The sequence below is a fragment of the Erigeron canadensis genome, chromosome 5 (assembly GCF_010389155.1).
Source record: "Erigeron canadensis isolate Cc75 chromosome 5, C_canadensis_v1, whole genome shotgun sequence".
Lineage (NCBI taxonomy): Eukaryota > Viridiplantae > Streptophyta > Magnoliopsida > Asterales > Asteraceae > Erigeron > Erigeron canadensis.
The window spans coordinates 12,995,790-13,011,825 of record NC_057765.1 but is presented as its reverse complement, the minus strand read 5'-3'; the positions used below and the strand labels follow the sequence as shown (position 1 = coordinate 13,011,825).

Sequence of the window (16,036 nt, the reverse complement as noted above, 5' to 3'; positions counted from 1 at the left end):
GGAATGTAATATCGATGCCAAATCTTAGGGAGGACGGAGTGGTTAGGCATGGGACCGGTACCAGACCGGTACCGGTGTGAACACCACCCCGACCTACCGGTACCGGTAGGGAGGGGAGCACTTTGGGCAACACGGTGCCGGTTTGAGTGCCGCTCGATTTGACCGTTGTAGCCTTAAAAAAAAAACAAAAAAAACAAAGGGATCCACCTGCAACGTATCTTTCTTCTCTCTCTTTCTTCTTTCTTTCTTTCTTCTTTCTTTTCTTTCTTTTCTTTCTGCCGATTTGTTCCTCCTTTTTTTTCTCTTTGAACTCACAAAACACACACACAAAACACACACACAAATAACACATACATATATCTATATTTTCGTAATCATGAACCCTTTCTTCAACAATCCTTTATTTCTTGATAATCACGGCCCAACACCCCCAAATTTCCAATCGGATTCGGGTTCATCCGACGAGACGGACCGTTATATTAATCTATTCACAATGGCGCATTATGCGATTCAACAAGATGTCCGCGATACTGCCTCCTCTTCAAGAACGTATACAAGACGGGACGATCGTGGTGAGTCTCACAACCGTCTTTTTCGAGATTACTTTGCCAAGGAACCGAAATTTAATGAGACTTTTTTTAGAAACCGGTTTCGTATGAGTAGACGGTTGTTTGTGAAGATAGCTTCAGATTTGGAAAAAAAATTTAGTTTTTTTAAGAGGAAGATCGACGCGCGTGGTAGATGGGGGTTTTCGGCTTTACAGAGATGTACATCTGCAGTTCGCCAGTTAGGCTATGGTAGTAATCCCGATAGTTTAGATGATTACCTAAATATGTCGGAAAGATCGTCACGTGAAACCCTTAATGCTTTTTGTGATGGAGTCATTAAGTTATATCGGCATGAATACTTGCGTAGGCCAACGCGTACTGATACGCAACGCATTCTTGATCATCATGCGTCTTACCATGGTTTCCCCGGCATGCTAGGTATATCTTAACTTAATATATATATATTTTAGTTAATAATGTATAAATGTATATATATATATTACGTAGTTTAGTTAATAATGTATAAAAGTATATATATATATTACGTAGTTTAGTTAATAATGTATAAATGTATATATATATTACGTAGTTTAGTTAATAATGTATAAATGTGTATATATATATTACGTAGTTTAGTTAATAATGTATAAATGTTTATAGGGAGTCTTGATTGTACACACTGGGCTTGGGATAATTGTCCAGTAGCTTGGCGTGGTCAGTACACGCGAGGTGACCATCACGGGCCGACGATATCGCTTGAAGCAGTTGCTTCACAGGATTGTTGGATTTGGCACGCATACTTTGGTGTTGCCGCTTCAAACAACGACATTAATGTGTTGAACCAATCTCCTTTGTTCAACCCTTTTGAAGACGGCACAGCACCGTTGGTTCCTTTCACTGTAAATGGAACCGAAAATCGGTACCTGTATTATCTAGTGGATGGGATCTACCCAAGATATGCGATGTTTGTGAAAACGATACAGCATCCAACCGGTGAGAAAAGGATTCGGTATGCTAAGGCACAGGAGGCTGCAAGGAAGGACGTGGAGCGAGCTTTTGGTATTATTAAAAAAAAGTGGAAAATACTTAGAGAACCGGCACGACAAATGGAAGAAACCCCCATCCGTAAGATCATGTATGCGTGTTGTATTCTTCATAACATGATTTTAAAGGACGAGGACCACGCTATAAGTCCTGATTACATTCCGGATCCCCAGTTGCGCCACAGCCATCGGATGAACGACTTTTTGAGATATATGAATCAAGCGTTCACGAAGATCTTAAGATGGATCTCATTGACCATATTCATCGCACATTCATCCCGAGCATCGATCGCTAGTTTATTTATGTATTTTGTTGTCGTTTCGTTTTAATATTGTAGTTTGATGTTTGGATTTGTTGTTTTATTTTGTTGTTTGTTTTATTTTTAATATTGTAGTAGTTTTAAATTATTAAATAAAATTGTTTTAGTTTTAAAAATAAATAGAAATGAAATTAAATAGAAAAGGGTGGGGAGGGGAGGGGAGGGGAGGGGAGGAGAAGAAAAAATCGGGGAGGGGAGGGGAGGAGTGGGGAAGCCCTCCCCCACCCTTATGATCTAAATGTTTTTCTTTGCTGCTGCTCCTCCCTAATGGGTTTTAGTTATTAGTTTTCTAATATGTATTTAACCCTTTGCCTTTTTTCCAAAACTTGATGACGACAGGAATAACAATCAAGAGAATGCAATTTTCTTCTTATTTCCCTTTATTTCAACCGGATACATTATTAGTCTATTTTAGATTAGGGTCTTATTAAATTAACGCTTAACACCCTTCTAATTTTATTAACCAATGACAACCACAAGTAAGAGGGTGTTTAGGAATGCGTTTTGAAGTGATAATCTGATTATTACGTTCGTAAAACGCAAATAATCTAAAAAGGTGTTTGTGTGAAAAAGTGATTATTTGCTATAAAAACGTCGTTTTAAAGAAGCATGCACCTACCTGCTTTTTCAAAAAGCAGTTTTGAAAACGCATAATAACTTGATTTAACGACATAAATTATTAATCCAACACTATAGAAAATACATATCATAATAACAAGCACTAATGGTAAAAAGTAATCTGACACTTTTTGATTATACTAAATGAGAACACATACCCAACTTTATTCACATGAAATAACTCATATTATTCTACTTAATTGCTACACATAATCCACCATATATACATAATTATCCACATATGTATTAGATATATTAAACTACATATAACTTCTTAACAGAGAAAGTCAAAGTTGACTAATGCAAAGGTCAACATACATGATAAAAAGATTTAGGATGTTACATTATGTGAGGTAGCAAAGTGAGCTACTATATGGGGTAGTAAAAGGTGTGTGTATATGTGTTTGCTTGGATGAATAATATGTATATGGCAAAATAAAAAGGTTTCATGCTATGCCATGAAACATTTACGATGTCGGGCTTAAATTACAATACCGAGCGAAATACGAGAGATACAATGCTAAATCAAAATACAATGTCGTTTGACGATTAAGAGGTTGTAATCTATCTATAATGCCGATTTCAAATTACGATGCCGAATGACAAATACAATGTCGACTGACAATTACAAGATCGTTTTTTCAAGTTTAAATTTTATTTGACTCGAAAGCTTCTATGGTCAACTCATGGCTGTTACAAATTTGCACACTTGTAATGCATCTAGTTCCGAAAAAAATTGAAACTGAAAAAAAATTGAAACCCAAAACTAGTCAAAACCCTTGACCAAAACCGGTTGGATTTATGAAAAATTGGTGGTTTAAGATCGGTTTGGCTATCCGACCGTTTCTTACGAAGAAACCAGGTTGTCCGAAATTGGCATGAAAAATCAGTTTGATCCTGGTATTTGTTGTTACAAACAGTTGTTCGACCATTTAAAGTATATTTTGGCATTTCTAAATGTTAGAATATGATCACGTAAAATGAACGTTTGTCCGAAAAGTATTTAAGCCTACGGGGTCACACCTCAACATGAATGTAATTATAATTAATTAATATATTAAATGTAATTTATTAATTAATTTGATCACGAAGAACTAACGATCGTTCGTTAAAATGTTAATAGTTAACGGTACTTAATTAATGGACTTGACGAAGGAGAGTTGTAATTAGGAAACAATTAGGAAAACCCCTCTAGAATGTTCTAGGGGGGGCCGGTCGAAATCAAGGAGAAGGGAGGGTTTTGAAAACCCTAAACTTTGTAAACAAGTTACCTAATCCTATAAATAGAGACCTAAATCTAATTGTTTTCTACACATAAATCATAAGATTTTTTAAAACCCTAAAATTCTCTCCTTCCCTCTTCTCTCTTGGCTACGGCCGAAACCAATAATAACAAATGGTTTCGGGTTTTATTTGGTTTAAGGTGTTGGGTATTGACAAAGGGTTGTTCGGTTCGTGATCAAGTACTAGCATACATACATTGCAACGTTGTGTGTGCAATCGTAAAGTGGTTTAATTCAAACCTTCTTATAAAGGTTTTCTTGTTTTATTCTCTCCAATTTAAGGTACACGTTTTCTATCTTCGTTAATTAATTAACTAAATAGATTTTATATTCTGCTGCGTGCTTTGTGATTTGTTTTGATAATAGTTATATAACCCAACAGTGGCATCACGAGCCTACTATGTATGTTTTTTGATTACCAATAAATCAAAACTTGAAGGGGGGTTAAGGTTCTTGATTTTTAAAATTTTCGGCTATATATATATATTTAAATTGATTTTGTAATTTAATTACATTATTTAAATAAGAAAAAGGTTTTATTTAATATATATATATGGTTCGAAATTTTTCAAAAAATTAAAAAAAAAAAAAATTATTTTTTAGGATTCCTAATCCAAGTTTTGATTAATTATATGTTTATATGATAAATTGCATGTTTATATGTGTACCTTTATTTTTAATGGTTAAAAAGAAGTAAAAATCATGAATTTTTCATGCAAATCATTCATGATTCTTACTTAGATATATTGATATGAAATCTTGATCATTAGGGTTAATTATGCTAGATAATTGGATAATTAATTGTGTGACTATGTGAATTTTTCGTGTGATTTTTCTGCTTTGCGACAGTTCACTAAAAAATTCATATCTTTTAATCCGTAATGAGTTAGAGGTCGTTCTTTGAACTGTTCATGCTCAACCCATAGGGCTAAAACTTTGTAGTTCTGGTCGAAGTCTGAATCGGACCAGAAACAGGTCTAAACAAGTAGTGAAGCTACTGGAAATTTCTAGTGAGTAACTATGTGCTTATATGATAATCGATTGTTTTGTATATGATTAAGGCTTACGCAATCAAGGCAACTTGATGTATGTGGTCCTCTTCTTTGAAGGGGGAGCCTATTTAGACATAATTAAACCATAGTAACATGTTTAGGTGGCCTACCATAACTCGTTGCATGCTTAATAGTTAATAGTTTATGATTTTGCATATTTATTGTGATGTAAAATTATTTTTGAGAAAATGTAAACTTGACTAAGCAATATCAAAATAGAGATTTTTTAATAAAATTGGAGTCTTACAACCTTGAGATACACCGGCTCACCCATTTGAACAAACTCTAAGGGAGGTATAAGTCGGAGTGCGCTAGCCTTCTAAAAGGGCGGGTTTTTAATTGCGTTCATTGCAAACCTTTGTCCTTGCGCTTCTCTGTGCGTTCAAATGGAGCTACCGAGCTCTCTTGTGTTGTTAAGACTATAAAAATGATTTTATTAAATGTAATGTTTAGAAGATATGCATGAATCTTCAAACATAACTTTTTGATCACATATCAAATTGAATGACCCAATAAACTTAAGTCATTTGCCATCCAATTTGTCAAGGACATATGGGGTCGTTGTTTTACTCACTGGTACACAGTGGTGAAATGGCATTGCATGGCGAAACCCATTCACTGGTACATAGTGGTGGTCAATTTGCACCTTCTTAGTTGGACGAATTAAAGCGAGTTAAGCGGTGAGACCTTGACCCGTGGCAGAAGATGGGACAAAACATGACTACAAAAGATCACTTGATAAATCGAGTGTCTTACGTAGGTCCCATACTTTCTAGGAATTGCACTTGTAATGCAATTATTTTTCGTCACTTACCTTTTGAGTGTAATCATTTCTAGCAGATCAACTGATGAAATGGCTGTATGTCAATTGGATCCTAGCCTTAATGAAATTAATTGTTTATTTTATAAACATTGGTTAATTAATTTCTTAAGGACTTATTATCGAAAATACTGATTTTTGAACTTAATTTGTTTTGTAGATGGCAATGAATCCCTCCACAAACACCAATGCTTTTCGGCAAATGTTTGAAAGAGAAAAGCTTAATGGATCGAATTTCATTGATTGGTACCATCAACTACGAATTGTTCTGCGAATTGAGGAACGTATGGATGTCATTGAAAGACAATGGCCTAATGAACTGGCTGCTACTGCTTCAGCAGATAAAAAGCTGACTATAGAATTCAGTACACTAGATTCAATAAAGTTTGTTGTTTGATGCTTGCAACCATGTCTCCCGAGCTGCAAAAACAATTCGAACTTTACACTCCATATGATATGATCAGAGAGCTAAAATCCTTGTATGAAAAACAAGCTGGAGTGGAACTTTTCGACCTTGTTGTGGAACTCCATGACATGAAACTTGAATCTGGAAAGTCGGTTAGTAGTCATGTGCTCAAGATGAAGAGCATTTTTGATAAAATGGAATCAATGGAGTATGCTTATCATAAAGATGTTAAAGTTGGCATGATTCTCAAATCCCTTCCTATGGAGTTTGAGAGTTTTGTGCAAAACTATAACATGCACTCTATGAAAAAGACTGTAAATGAGCTCCATGCTATGCTCAATGAATTTGAGAAAACGATTCCAAAGAAGGCCAATGACTCAAATGTTCTTATGATCAAAGGAGGTCGGATCCGGAAAGCTAAAAGATTGCACCAAGCTAAAGGGAAGTTTGATGGTAAAGGCAAGGGTAAGCAAGTTGCGAATCCTTCTAAACCAAAGAAGACTCCTCTGGCTAAGAAAGAGCATCCGGCTAAAGACTAGAGATGTCATCATTGTAATGAAGTCGGGCACTGGAAAAGGAATTGTCCTAAGTATCTTGCCGAGTTGAATGTGAAGAAGAAGAATGCTAGCGGCGCTAGTACTTCAGGTATCTTCACTATTGAATTATTTTACTTAACTAAGTGTAAATCGTGGGTTTATGACACTGGCTGTGGAACTCATATCTGTAATGAATTACAGGGGCTTAGGAAAAGGAGGAAACTGAAGCCCGGAGCTTTGCAGTTGATCGTGGGCAATGGTCTACCAGCACCAGTTGAAGCAATTGGAGAATTTCATTTAGTTCTTCCTTCCGGTTTAATCATTGTTTTAGAAAATTGTCATTATGCACCTTCAATTACTAGAGGTGTTATTTCAGTTTCTTTGTTGAAAGACAATGGATTCATTAATGTTTTTAATGATATTGGTATTTCAGTTTCTAAAAATAATGTTCATTATTTTGATGCTATTGCTTATGATGGTATTTATGAAATTGATATGCGTGGTTGTGTTTCAAATAATTCAATGTATAATGTTAGCAAAAGAGCCAAGACGGACTTGGACTCTACCTATCTTTGGCACTATTGTCTTGCACACATTGGCAAAAATCGCATTGAAAGACTTCAACGTGAAGGGATCTTAAAATTAAATGATGAATCCTTTGATAAATGCGAGTCATGTGTTTCCGGCAAGATGACACGAAAACCATTTAAGCATTCGCCATAAAGGGCTAAAGATCTTCTTGGACTCATTCATACCGATGTTTGTGGCCCATTTAGACATGTGTCAAGGAAAGGAGCTAGCTACTTCATAACCTTTACGGATGATTTCAGTCGTTATGGTTATGTTTACTTACTTAAACATAAACATGAAGTCTTTGAAACATTCAAAGAGTTTAAACATGAAGTAGAAAATCAACTCGGTAAAACCATCAAGATTCTTCGTTCGGATCGAGGTGGTGAATACTTAAGCCAAGAGTTTAAGGATTATCTTAAAGCATGTGGAATTGTCCAACAGCTTACTCCTCCATACACTCCTCAGCATAATGGAGTATCTGAAAGGAGAAATCGAACCTTGCTAGACATGGTTAGATCAATGATGACCCGTACAACTCTCCCATTTTCGTTTTGGGATTATGCTCTAGAGACTGTTGTACGCATTCTCAATATGGTTCCAACCAAGAAGGTTGACAAGACGCCGTATGACTTATGGCATGGAGATGTCCCTAATTTGTCTTACTTAAGAGTATGGGGATGTGAGGCATTTGTGAAGCGTGATACGCCTGACAAACTTGAACCCAGAACTACTAAGTGCATCTTTGTCGGATACCCTAAGGAAACGATGGTTTACGACTTCTATGATCCCGCCAAAAACACTGTTTGTGTTGCTCGATATGCTGAATTCTTTGAAAAGAAATTAGTTCAAGAGAACAGTGGGAGGGTTGTAGAACTTGATGAGACTCGATAGGAAGATGTGTCACCTTCTGAAACTCCCAGCAATCATTAACTTGGGGGGGAAATGTTCAAAGTGATGACCTTCAAGTCGATGATAATGAAGCGATTCCACTTCGTAGGTCCGAAAGGATAAGACGTCCTACCGAAAGACTATGTCTAATGGTAGAAGAAGACGTTGTTGGAGATCTCAATGAGCCTCCGAATTTCAAAGCTGCATTATCAGATCCAGAATCTGACAAATGGCTTGAAGCTACGAAGGTGGAAATGAAATCCATGAAAGACAATCAAGTCTGGAGCTTGGTTGATCTTCCACAAAATGCTCAAACTGTTAGGTGTAAGTGAATCTTCAAGAAGAAGACAGACATGGATGGAAATATACACACCTATAAAGCTCGTCTCGTGGCCAAAGGTTATACTCAACGTTTCGGTGTTGATTATGATGAAACTTTTTCTCCAGTCGTGGACATTAGAGTTATTAGGATTCTCTTAGCTATAGCAGGGTACTATGACTTTGAGATATGGCAATGGATGTTAAGACTGCCTTCCTAAATGAAGAAGTCTATATGGATCAACCTGAAGGTTTTATTGATCCAAAACATCCCAACACAGTATGTAAGCTTCAAAGGTCCATTTTATGGACTAAAGCAAGCATCAAGAAGTTGGAATAAACGGTTTGATGAAGAAATCAAAAAGTTTGGTTTTGTTCAAAATCCCGATGAGCCATGTGTATATCGCAAAGCTAGTGGGAGTAATGTTACCTTCCTTATCTTATATGTCGATGACATATTGATCATAGGAAAACACATTCCAATGTTGCAAGATGTTAAATCCCATCTTGGAAAGTGTTTTGCCATGAAAGATTTAGGTGAAGCAGCATTTATTCTTGGAATCAAGATCTACCGAGATAGATCAAGGCGATTAATTGGACTTAGTCAAAGTGCTTATATTGATAAGATCTTGAAGCGATTCAAGATGGAGAATTCTAAGCGTGGGTCTATACCTATGCAAGAAGGACTTAGTTTATCTGTCAAACAATGTGCTACTACGCCTAGTGAGGTGGAGCGTATGAGTAGAATTCCTTATGCTTCGGCTGTGGGATCTATTATGTATGTGGTTAGATGCACTAGACCTGATGTGGCATTCGCCCAAAACATCGTTAGCCGGTATCAACAGAATCCTGGTGAAAGCCATTGGACTGCTGTTAAAAACATTATGAAGTACCTACGAGCTACTAAAGATATGTTTTTGGTGTATGGAGGTGATATGTCCATTTATATATACATTCCCATATCGTTTCTAAGTTGGTTTAAGCTTAATTATGTGCAAATTACATGTATATTTGATGCTTTGATGTTATTGTTAGTGGTTGCAGGCTTAGAACAGGTGAAATGGTTAGAAACAGCTTTCGGATGATTGGAAGATGCATTAGAATGGTTCATGGACGCATACGAGTGAAGACGGAATGAAAGCTACAAGTTTTGGCTGAAAACAGACCAGGTGCGTCGCACCTGGAAGGATGGTGCGGAGCATTTTCTTCTCAGAAAGTTGAAAGATGTGAGAAAGCAGGGAGGTGCGGCGCACCAACCCTGTGGTGCGTCGCATATCGGGCAGAAGAATTTTTGGAAACAAGGCCAGATGCGTCGCACCTGATGCTTGGTGCGTCGCACCTATAGGTCGGTTTGTGAAGACTTTTTGTAAACTCTATAAATACAAGACCAAAACCCTCCCATTCGATATACAATCACCTCCAGTCAATTTTAGGGTTCTTTGGGGCAATATTCAGCAGCTTTTTCGTCCATTAAGGTCTAGGGGTTGTTCGTGAGCTTCAAGGCATTCCGTTATCGATTCTTTAGCTTCTACTTGTTTGCTACACATTGGTACAATATGTTCTCTTATACTTTTACTCTTTGTGCTATGTTTATGATTATGAGTAGCTAAATAACTTCGTCATCCACTGAGATGAAGTGACACATTGAATAATGGTTGATAATCTTTTGAATTCAAGTTGATTGTTAAACGTTTTGTCGTAATCTTAATGTTTTGAGTTCTTATGCTCTTATCTACTGTTTGTTGATAATGTATGAATGATTTAGAGGTATCTAGGTTTAGGATTATATTATTCTAGTTGATTGGGTACAATTGATAGGTGTTAACTTGTGGTAACAAGATAATAAACGACAATAGATAATAGAATTCAAAGTGTTAACGATTTGGTAAAATCAATAGACAAGATTGTTTACAATAACAATACAAATTAGTCAATTCAGTAGGTCTTAATAGGGAAGGTGGTAACCGGAACTTAGGGGTCGAAAGATTGGTTAATGGGTCGGATAGGGTAATAAGCTAGGTGCGCAACTAGTGAGTTCTTTGTTCTACCTCGTTATAAAATCAACAAGTTGAATTGGTTTTAATATAGATGCAACCTAAATAATGTGTGTCATGTAGTCGAAGTGGATGATCTTTTAATTCTATTTGATATACGACAATTCTCTTTTAGATAAATTCTTTGGAATTTCTAACTCTTTTAATCAACTAACGTTTTAATATAAAAACCAAGATGACGTGGTGTCTTTAAAAAACCAAACACTTTTTAACTACTTAAAACTCGCTAGCTCTTTGTAGTCTCCGTGGAACGAACCTTTACTTACTTTAATCTATATTGCATACGGACGGGTCCACTGCCCGATTGTGTGTGGTATTCGATACGAAGTATTTTTAAGGATTTTAATTTAACTAGATTTTCACACATCAAGTTTTTGGCGCCGCTGCCGGGGAACTAATTTAAGAGCTTTAGTTTGAGATTTCGTAGTTGATCCTTTCTTGTACTCACGTGCAAGAGAGTTACTTGTTTTCTTAGGTTAATTTTCTTTTATTAGTTTTAATTTTTCTGTTTTGTTTTGTTTGTGTAACTTGGTGCGTTTTACGGTTTTCTTTGTTTGTGTTTTCAGGTTTGTTTCTTAGTTGATGACCACAAGGACTGCCGGTATACCACTAGTAAGTCCTCAATCTAATCTGGGAAAGACGAAGAGACGTGGGAAGAAACCTTCTAAAACCGTTAACCTTTCACCTAGCAAAATAGATTCCTTAAACTTAAACGTTGAAGCTAAAAGTTCCATCCATTCCACACCACCGGAAAATAAACAACCAACTCCACCGAAAACTTCACCTAAAAATTCACCACATTCAACACCAAACTCCACTCCACCCTTTACACCTCCTACTACACCTAGAAACATGGCCGAAGACATGGTTCATCTGTTTGATAGGACTATTAGGGAGAGTACTCGAGTCATTGCACCTAATAGGGGCTCGGCTATTCGTCCACCAACCACCGCTCCAAATTTCAATGTCAAGGGTAATCACTTGTCTCGGGTTGAGGAAAATCAGTTTGACGGGGTTGTTAAGTGGGATCCATATGATCATGTGGAGAAGTTTGAAAAGGTTTGTCGATTGTTCAAGTATGGGGAGACTCAAATGCCACATGTTAAGCTTGAACTGTTTCCATTGTCTCTCACGGGAGAGGCGGCGAATTAGTATAAGAATCTCGATGAAAACACATTTGAGACATGGGAAGAGTTGAGGGAAGGATTCATTGAGCGGTTCTTTCCGGCTCAATTGGTTGAAACAATGAAGTTGGAGATCCGGGCGTTTAAGCAAAATAGTGGTGAGGATTTCGTTGATGCTTGGAAAAGATTGAAGGAATTGATGAGAAGTTGTCCCGGGCATGGTATTCGATTAAATGAGCACATTCTTATTTTCTTCCGGGGTTTAGATAGCCGCACTCAAAGGGAATTGGATTGGGCTTGTGGAGGTAACATTAACAATGTCACTTACAACGAAGCCTATAAGATTATGGAAGATATGGTTCATACAAGTGTGATTCGAGAAGTGGGTAGAACTAAACCGGATCTTGTGAAAACGGGAAGAAGAAGTGTAGCTCGGGTTGATAGTGGTGGAAGTAATGATGTTGTGGTTGAAATTAAGGCATTGGCAAGTCACATGGATAAGCAATTTGCAAGTATGGATGGTAGGTTTGGATTGATTGAAAAGGATTTGAAAACGGTGGTTGCGGGTTGTGATATTTGTGCTGATAAGCATTACACGGAAGATTGTGATAAAGCACCACGGAATGAAGAAGTTGATTATGTTCAAAATCAATATCAACCAAAGTTTGCAAATCGAGGGCTATTTCAAAGGAATGGAGCTAATCAAAACCGGTACCAAGGTAATTCTAATTTTAATTCTAATGGTGCAGGATATTATAGGTCTATATTGGGAGCTTCACGGCAAGGAAGAAATCAAGGAGGTCCTTCGGTTCAACCGGTTGAAGTTGTTGATCCTAATGCCGAGCTTAGGGATCTTGTGAAGAAGTTTATGGTTGATCAAGACAAGAAGAATGAGAACTACCGAACCGATATCACCGCTTTGAATGATAAGATGAATCAAAATATCAAAAGTCAACAAGCGGCGATCAAGGATTTAGGTGTGAGGCTTGATAGAATGGGTAATTCTAATCGACAACAAGGATCTTTGCCAAGTAATACCCAACAAAATCCTAAGCCTTCCGGTTCAAATGATGGAGGTAATAAGTATCAACACCCGAATGTTAGGAATGAGCATGTAAATGCCATTACTATTCGGTTCGGTAAGGTAGTTAATTCTCCTATTTCTCCTCTTATTTCTAGTGCTACTAATGTTTCCACGCAGGTTGATATTGAGGATGAAAATGAACAAGTTGATGAAGAGATTGTAGTGGAGCCGAACCAAGCCGTAAAACCACCGGCCGTTCCACTTACATCTACTACACCGGTTGCTACATCGGTAGCTAAACCGACGGTTGTTGAGCCTCAAGTCAAGCCATATAAGCCTAAGATTCCTTTCCCTCAAAGATTGAAGAAGGATAAGCTCAAGGAACAATACGGTAAGTTTGTAGACATGATTAAATCTGTTTATATTAGTGTGTCTTTGGTTGATTTGCTTTCAGGAATGCCGAATTATGCCAAGTTCATCAAGGATCTTGTAACGGACAAGAGGAAGCTAAGGCTACTTTCATCAAGGATCATTCATTTCAGTACCCCATGGGGATTGCTGAAAATTTGTGTGTTAAAGTAGGCCATATTGTCTTTTTGGCCAATTTTGTTATCCTTGAGATGGAAGAGGACACCAAGGTGCCTCTTATCTTAGGCCGACCTTTCTTGTATACGGCCGATGCCATCATTCGTGTTAAGGATAAAGTTATTTCGTTGGGTATAGGAAATGATAGAATTTCGTTTTCAATTCATAAAGCTTTACAACATCCTTACTCTACTGATGATTCATGTTTCAGGATTGATGTGATCGAAGAAGATGAAGCTTTGGAAATGGAATTGATGAATTTTTTGGACACGGATGAAGGAGAAGCTTTGCTAGCTTGTAGTGAAGAGGAGAAAGTGATGGTTGTGGATATGGTGAAAGAAATTATGGAGTTAAACACAAATGAGTCACCACCAGAGGATGAGACTTTTGAGGAGATTGAGAGGGATGGTTTGAAGATTGAAACTTCGGTGGACAATCCACCAACCGATTTGGAGATCAAGCCACTTCCCGAGCACTTGGAATATGCATTCCTTGAAGGTAAGTCACTTCTTCCCGTTGTCATATCATCATCACTCTCGGATGATGAAAAAGGTAAGTTAATGACTGTGTTGAAGGCTCATAAAAGAGCCTTTGCTTGGCGTACAACTGACATACCCGGAATTAGCCCCGAATTTTGTAAATATAAGATTAATTTGCATGAAAATTTCAAACCGAGTGTTCAAAGACAAAGGAGGCTAAATCCTAATATGAAAGATGTCGTTAAGAAAGAGATAATAAAACTTTTAGATGCTGGAATTATTTATCCTATCTCTGACAGTCCATGGGTAAGTCCGGTTCATTGTGTACCAAAGAAGGGGGGAATGACCGTTGTCACTAATGAACGTAATGAACTTGTACCTACTAGAACGGTTACCGGGTGTCGGGTGTGTATTGATTATAGGAAATTGAATTATGCAACCCGTAAAGACCATTTTCCCCTACCCTTCATTGACCAAATGCTCGAACAGTTAGCCGGAAACGAGTATTTTTGTTTTCTTGATGGTTTCTCCGGGTACTTTCAAATACCCATTGACACCAATGATCAAGAAAAGACGACCTTTATATGTCCCTTTGGCACGTATGCTTATCGTAGGATGCCATTTGGATTGTGTAATGCTCCCGCCACTTTCCAAAGGTGCATGATCGCGATATTTCAAGACATGTTGGAGACATCTATGGAGGTTTTCATGGATGACTTCTCAGTCTTTGGTGATTCTTTTGACAAGTGTCTTTCCAACTTGGATAAGATGCTTGAGCGATGTCAGCGGGTACACCTTGTTCTTAATTGGAAAAAATGTCATTTCATGGTTAGAAAAGGCATTGTGTTAGGTCATAAGGTGTCTAGTGTGGGGATTGAGGTAGATAAGGCTAAAATTGATGTTATTGCTAAGTTACCTCCACCAACTAAAGTAAAAGGCGTTAGAAGTTTCTTAGGTCATGTCAGGTTCTACCGTAGGTTTATTAAAGACTTTTCTAAGATAACCCGACCTATGACTCGTTTGCTTGAAAAAGATGTGCCTTTTGAGTTTAATTCGGATTGTTTGAAGGCATTTGAATTGTTAAAAGATTGTTTGACTCATTCACACATTATGGTTTCTCCTGATTGGTCTCAACCTTTTGAACTAATGTATGATGCGAGTGATTTTGCAGTTGGAGCTGTTTTAAGGCAACGAGAAAGTAATCTTTTTCGTCCTATTTACTTTGCTAGCAAGACTCTTAATAGTGCTCAACAAAATTACACTACTACTGAAAAAGAGTTGCTTGCTGTTGTGTATGCGTTTGATAAGTTTAGGTCGTATTTGGTGCTTAGTAAAACCATTGTTTTTACCGATCATTCAGCCCTTAAGTACTTGTTTGCTAAGCAAGATGCTAAACCTCGTCTCATACGTTGGGTCTTGCTTTACAAGAGTTCGATATTGAGATAAAGGATAAGAAAGGGGCTGAAAATTTGGCGGCCGATCACTTAAGTAGGTTAGAGGATCCTCACCGTGAGGAACCAACGGGAGATGATATTGATGATACCTTCCCGGATGAGTCTTTGATGAGTATTGTATCTAATGTTCCATGGTATGCAGATTTTGCTAATTATCTTGTTGCAGGGGTACTTCCGAAAGGATGGACAAATCAACAAAGGAAAATGTTCTTTTCAGATGTTAAGCATTATTATTGGGAAGAACCCTATTTGTTTCGTGTTTGTGCAGATGGAATGATTAAAAGATGTTGCGGGTGGAGAGACTCGTTTGATCTTGGATGGATGTCACCGAGGGCCAACTGGTGGTCATTATGGACCTTCCGTTACTAGTAAGAAAGTGTTTGATGCAGGTTTTTATTGGCCAACGATTTTCAAGGAAGCTCAAACTTTGGTGGATACTTGTGATGCGTGTCAACGTCAAGGGAACATCACAAAGAGAGTTGAGATGCCTTAAAACTTCATCCAGGTTTGCGAAGTTTTTGATGTTTGGGGTATTAATTTTATGGGACCCTTTCCGCCTTCAAATAAGTGTCTTTACATTTTAGTGGCGGTTGATTATGTGTCTAAATGGGCCGAGGCTAAGGCCTTGCCAACAAATGATGCAAGGGTTGTAATAGATTTCTTGAAACAATTGTTTTGTCATTTTGGTTGTCCTAAGGCCTTAATAAGTGATCGTGGAACTCATTTTGCGAATCACCAACTTGCTAAGGTGTTGGAGAGGTATGGTGTTCATCATCGTTTCTCTACTTCTTATCACCTGCAAACGAGTGGCCAAGTAGAAAATACAAATAGGGCATTAAAACGAATTTTAGAGAAAACCATAGGTGATAATCCTAAAAATTGGTCAAAGAAATTAGATGATGCATTATGAG

General features: G+C 37.5%; 1 protein-coding gene across 1 annotated transcript; it reads left to right on the top strand.

The window, feature by feature from the left end:
- Positions 1-376: 376 nt before the first annotated feature.
- On the top strand, positions 377-6,081 carry LOC122601216. Its single transcript, XM_043773979.1, has 3 exons — positions 377-986; positions 1,209-1,683; positions 5,898-6,081. The coding sequence occupies exons 1-3, from the start codon at positions 377-379 to the stop codon at positions 6,079-6,081; spliced, it is 1,269 nt and encodes a 422-aa protein (XP_043629914.1).
- The last annotated feature ends 9,955 nt before the right edge of the window (positions 6,082-16,036 follow it).

Coding starts and splice junctions, on each gene's coding strand:
- LOC122601216 (XM_043773979.1), top strand. CDS start 377: ATGAACCCTTTCTTCAACAATCCTTTATTTCTTGATAATCACGGCCCA. Junction 987..1,208: donor TGGTTTCCCCGGCATGCTAG/GTATATCTTAAC, acceptor AAATGTTTATAG/GGAGTCTTGATTGTACACAC. Junction 1,684..5,897: donor ACCCCCATCCGTAAGATCAT/GTATGCGTGTTG, acceptor AATGTTTGAAAG/AGAAAAGCTTAATGGATCGA.